The sequence below is a fragment of the Myxine glutinosa genome, chromosome 1 (assembly GCF_964187855.1).
Source record: "Myxine glutinosa chromosome 1, kmMyxGlut1.1, whole genome shotgun sequence".
Lineage (NCBI taxonomy): Eukaryota > Metazoa > Chordata > Myxini > Myxiniformes > Myxinidae > Myxine > Myxine glutinosa.
In genome coordinates, this window is record NC_136261.1 from 414,360,287 (window position 1) to 414,366,286 (window position 6,000).

The window sequence follows — 6,000 nt, forward strand, 5'->3', positions numbered from 1 at the left end:
GACCAATCAGCCTTCTCCCAATTATCAGCAAAGTCATGGAATCCATCATTGCTTCAGATATGAAATCTTTCCTCTTCTCCAATGGCTTGATCTCTGATCATCAATTTGGTTTCAGACCTGGTCACTCTACTCTGGACATGCTGCTTCTGCTTTCTCAACAATGGATGGAGGTCCTCAATTCCAAACAGGAAATTAGAGCTGTCTCCCTCGACATATCACGTGCCTTCGATACGGTCTGGCACCCCGCTCTGCTCACCAAACTCTCCTCTTTTGGTATCCATGGAAATCTCCACGCATGCCTGGCGGACTTCCTCTCTAGTCATAGTCAACATGTGGCCCTGAATGGGTTTCTCTCATCTCCTCTTCCCGTTCAGGCTGGAGTTCCCCAAGGCAGTGTTCTGGGCCCTGTGCTTTTTCTGGTCTTCATCAATGATCTCTCTGACTCTGTTGAAAATCCTCTCTATCTCTTTGCTGATGACTCTACTCTCTGTCGCTCCATTCGTCATCCCTCAGATCGGCAGTCTGCAGCTTCCTCACTCTCTGCATACCTGGACAAAATCACAGACTGTGCAAACAAGTGGAACATGTCTTTCAATCCTGACAAATCTCACACTCTTAAGATGTCTCTCCGAAAAGAACGACTGGACAACCCTCCCATCCACTTTCTGAATAATCCTCTCCAAGAAGTTCTGTCACTCAAGCTTTTGGGTCTCACTATCTGCCATGATCCTTCCTGGGAAAACCACATTTCAAATCTGGCCTCCAAAGCCAGTCGCCGACTGGGCATCCTCCGTCGTGTGAAGTCCTTCCTTGGCACACCTGAGCTCCTCACCACATACAAGGCTTTCATCCGCAGCTCAATGGAATACTGCTCTACCCTCTGGGCTGGTGCTCCTGCCTCACACCTAGCTCGTCTTCACGCTGTTGAAACCAAAGCATTCAGAATCATTGGAATCTCCCGCGATGAAGCTAACTCCAAGGGCCTCTCACTCACTCACCGCAGGCAGGTTGGTGGTCTTTCCGTCTTCTACCGACTCCTCTCTGGCCTTGCCCCCCAGCTCTCTCTGGGCTCTGTCCCACAAATATTCCTGCAGGTCGCACAAGATCTGCCTGCAACCCTCTTATGGTTAAACTGCCAAAATCAAGACTCTCTGCTCACCTTCACTCCTTCATTCTTCTTTTCTCCCGCCTCTGGAACAAACTCCCTCACTCTCTTCAATCCCACTCCACCCTCCAGGTCTTTAAAACAGGTGTCCATGTCCACCCTCATGTCTTCCCCCATCCAAAACCTTGATCTTTTCTACCCCCGCTAATTTCACCCCAATTCCACTTTTTTGAAATACCAACTTCTGTCCTGGAAGTCCCAACTCATAGATACCATAAAGGTCCTTGTGTTTTATACTTCTCCCACCCCCCCCCCACCCTTCCCACGCCTCCTCCCCCCAAGCCCTCTCCCTCCCACCAAGCCCTCTCCCTCCCACACATCTCCCTGCTCTCAAATGTTGTGTTTGTGTGCTTCCCCTTCTCTCCCCATCTTGTCTTCCACTCCCTCTTTTTATATATTTTGTTTGTCTGGTTGATTTGTTTGTGAAGTAAATGTTAGCTCTTTCACGAGCCTCGATTCAGTATACAAAAAAAAAAAAAAATCAAAAAAAAAAAAGCATGGCAGACAGTCAGACCCAAAAGCTTGAGTGACAGCGGGTTTTCCAAACCGTCTTTACGAAGATAAATAGTGAGGGTGTGAGATTTGTCAGGATAGAATGACATGTTCAACTTGTTTGACCAGTTTGTGATTTTATCCAGTCTGCAGAGAGTGAAAAGGCTGCTGCTTGCCAATCTCAGGGTTGTAATATGGAGCGGCAGAGGGTGGAGTCATCAGCAAAAAGATAGAGAGGATTGTCCAGCGAGTTGGAGAGATCATTAATGAAGACAAGAAAATGCACAGGGCCGAGAACACTGCCTCGAGGCATTCAAGCCTGGACAGGAAGGGGAGATGAAAGAATTCCATTCAGAGCGAGACGTTGACTTTGACTGGAGAGGAAGTCCACGCCATGTGTGAAGATTTTCATAGATACCATAAGAGGAGAGTTTCGTAAGCAGGGCGGCATGCCTGACCGTATCGAAGGCACGACATATGTCAAGGGAAGACGGCTCTTAATTCCTGTTTAGCATTGAGGACCTCCATCCATTGTTGAGACAGCAGAAGCAGCATCTCCATAGTAGAGTGGTCTGGTCTGAATCCAAAATGATGATCAGAGATCAAGCCATTGGAAAAGAGGAAGGATTTCATATCAGAAGCGAATATGGATTGGGAGTAGGCTGATTGGTCTGTAGTTGCAGGAATCTGGTTTTGCACATTTTTTGTGTAAAGCAGTGATGTTGTCTGATTTCCCAGTATATGGCAGATGACCTTGAGTAAAAGAGAGGGTGAAGAGTACAGAGAGAGGGTGTGACAGCACGGTAGAGCAGTATTTTGGGACCTGTGGGGTGATGCTGCCTGGTCCAGTTGCGGAATCAGAGTCGAGGTTTGACAGAAACTTCTCTACCTTGTCGGTAAAGAAGGACACAGAGTCCAGGAGCAGCTGGGTACGACTAATTTAGGTGGGTACAGAGAGAGATGGTTTTATGACACAAGATTTTAAGGCAAACACAGAGTTGAGACATTCAGCTTTTTCATGTGCAGTGTCATGTGTGTAGTAATTTCAGGAAATGGAGGGAATTGGAGGGGAACTACACGATAAACATATTTGTCCAGATGCCACCAGGACTTGGAGGAGGGAGACAAGTTTGAGAGTTCAGTCTTGAGAGTGGAGCGATATTATTTCCTGGCTCTGCTGAGGGTCGATACACACTTGTTCCGAGCTGTGTGAAAGGATATTTTGAGAAATTTTTACCACCAGTAAATTCCAGAAATTTATTTTGATTCATTTTACAATCTTTATTTTATTTAAATTGAATTAAACACAAACACTGTTGAACACAAATCGCCTTATTTTTACTTCCACGATCCTCCAGTTTAGCAGTACTTCGACATGTTAAATAGGGTGGTGTATCAGGGTCATGTAGAAGACTGTTTCAATAGTGCTTAACATCCGGAATTTTTGTTTTTAACAATGTTTAACTTCATTATTATATTTAAATTGAAGTGCACAATCCATGGCGTAACATGATCGATGAACTCTAAAGATAGTTCTCAATCTCATTTACCTGCAAAAGACTGATGCTGATTTGTACACAGGTGATGTCCATCCTGTAAATATGGAAGGCAGACAACAGAACAACGATTCATCTGTCACAGAAGATTCAAAATGTGCTTCAGCAAAGGAAGGTTCAGATGATATTCACATGACAAACGGAAGTGCTTCCTCTTTTGCAACTGGTGAGTGGAAACGTAAAAATTTCACAAAAATTAACAAATCTTTTGTGTTGAGAAAATCGAAAATTTTCTGAAAAGTGTTAAATATTTTCATTTTGATTTTGACAAAAAATAAAATGTGTTCTTTGTTTCTGTAGAACAATCCAGAATTAAAATGGGACAAATGAGGTCCAGTCACAGCTTGACAGTAAAGAAGAAGCCTTTTTTGAAGAAACAATCACGAAATCAAGACCCACTTCCTATAAAATACAAGTCTGGGCCTCGCAACACCAATATTTATATTAAATTAAACAAACACAAAAAGGTGCAAGAAAGGCGAATACGTTATAAGTGTAATGTATGCAGAATGGATTTTGCTTCAAAGAGTATCATCAAAATACACATGAGGATCCACACTGGAAAACACCCTCACAATTGCTCTGTCTGTGATAAAGGTTTCTTTACAAAAATCAATTTGAATAAACATATGAAGATCCATACAGGAGAGCGTCCTCACAAATGCTCAATATGTGATAAAGGTTTCTCTCAAAGCAGCAATTTGAAATCACATTTGAGGATCCATACAGGAGAGCGACCTCACAAATGCTCGATATGTGATAAAGGTTTCTCTCTGAAAGGCAATTTGAAATCACATATGAGGATCCATACAGGAGAGCGACCGCACAAATGCCCGATATGTGACAAAGGTTTCTCTCATAGCAACAGTTTGAAATTACACGTGAGGATCCATGCAGGAGAGCGACCCCACAAATGCTCAATATGTGATAAAAGTTTCTCTCACAAAGGCAGTTTTAAATTACATATGAGGATCCATACAGGAGAGCAACCTCACAAATGCCCGATATGTGATAAAGGTTTCTCTCACAAAGGCAGTTTAAAATTACATTTGAGGATCCATTCAGGAGAGCAACCTCACAAATGCCTGATATGTGATGAAGGTTTCTCTCACAAGGTCTATTTGAAATTACATGTGAGGTTCCACACAGGAGATCAACCTCACAAATGCTCGATATGTGATAAAGGTTTCTCTCAAAAATGCAGTTTGAAATCACATATGAGGATCCATACAGGAGAGCGACCCCACAAATGCTCGATATGCGACAAAGGTTTCACTCGCAAAGGCAATTTGAAATTACATGTGAGGATCCACACAGGAGATCAACCTCACAAATGCTCGATATGTGATAAAGGATTCTCTCAAAAAGGCAGTTTGAAATCACATATGATGATCCATACAGGAGAGAATCCTCTCAAATGCTCGATATGCGATAAAGAGTTCTTTCAAAAAGGCAATTTGAAAGCACATATGAGGATCCATACAGGAGAGCGACCTTACAAATGCTCGATATGTGATAAAGGTTTCTCTCAAAGTGGCGAATTGAAATCACATATGAGGATCCATACAGGAGAACATCCATATAAATGCTCGATATGCGACAAAGGTTTCTCTCATAACGTCAGCTTGAAATCACATATGACGATCCATACAGGAGAGCATCCTCTCAAATGCTTGATATGTGATAAAGGTTTCTTTCAAAAAGGCAATTTGAAATCACATATGAGGATCCATACAGGAGAACGTCCATATGAATGCTCGATATGCGACAAAGGTTTCTCTCATAACGTCAGCTTGAAATCGCATATGACGATCCATACAGGAGAGCATCCTCTCAAATGCTTGATATGTGATAAAGGTTTCTTTCAAAAAGGCAATTTGAAATCACATATGAAGATCCATTCAGGAGAGCTGAAATCTGAAATACCGGGATATTAAAAATTAGGTGAATAGGATTTCGGAATTGAAGAAACCTGAATATGTACCAGTGATAGTTGGAGCAACAGAGAATCTGGATGATCAAGAAAAGCCTAACAGTACTAATAAAGTATTCCAGGGAATATGACAACAAATAAACTTCAGTGGAGGCTGTCAGAGGTTCAGTGGGGATTCTAAAACAAGCCCTTGGAACAAAGCTATGAGAATGAAGTTTCATAAACCAGTTCATGAATAATGATCCTTTACTGAAAAAGGATCTGGGAGAACTTCCTTTTTTTCTTTTTGGTTCTTTTTTGATTGTGACAAATGTTTAGGAATTTTGTTTTCTCATTGATTTAGTTGTTTTTTTTTGTCCCTTTATGGTTATGCTCAGATGGGTTCTTGCCATGGCAGTTTGAACATCAATTTTTACTCAATCTTAGCTGAAGTACATGTTTCATTGCCACGTGTGATATTAGCCAGAACACCCTTGTTGTAGAATCGTTTATCAGAAGAAGACTCCTGCCTATGTTTTTCATGAAACTTGAATTTGTGAAGAGTTTCACAATAAAGAGAGGTCCTCAAAGCACAAATGCACCGTCTGTGTTATTGTGAATAATATGTAATGGCACATTATGGTCAATTATCAGTCAAAGAAGAGTTTGGAGTGCGTATATCCCTCGAAGTAATCCTGATCTGACCAGTTGAAAACCTTGCACAACATTTACCATCATGGCAAGACTGCACTTCATGCCATCACTGATTGCTGCCAAGCACCTCGGTTATACAGGTCCTAACGTGGAAGAAAGGCCACACAGATTGTTTCCACCACATTTTTCTCAACATCAATGGTAATGCATTGTTAATGGAG

The 6,000-nt window shown here is 42.0% G+C and overlaps 1 protein-coding gene across 2 annotated transcripts in view; it reads left to right on the forward strand.

Annotated features, from left to right (window-relative positions):
- Positions 1-5,722, forward strand: part of LOC137419043 (uncharacterized) — a 44,712-nt gene extending 38,990 nt beyond the window's left edge. Inside the window, exon 2 of one of the 2 annotated variants that reach the window (XR_013621920.1) lies at positions 3,239-3,274. Coding sequence is in view for 1 of the 2 variants with exons in the window: in XM_078770546.1 (XP_078626672.1) it covers positions 3,514-5,150 (1,637 nt within the window). In the remaining variant the exon portion in view is untranslated. Of the gene's footprint in view, positions 1-3,238; positions 3,275-3,513 lie in introns of those variants that run through there. The other variant, XM_078770546.1, reaches the window with a different exon arrangement.
- The last annotated feature ends 278 nt before the right edge of the window (positions 5,723-6,000 follow it).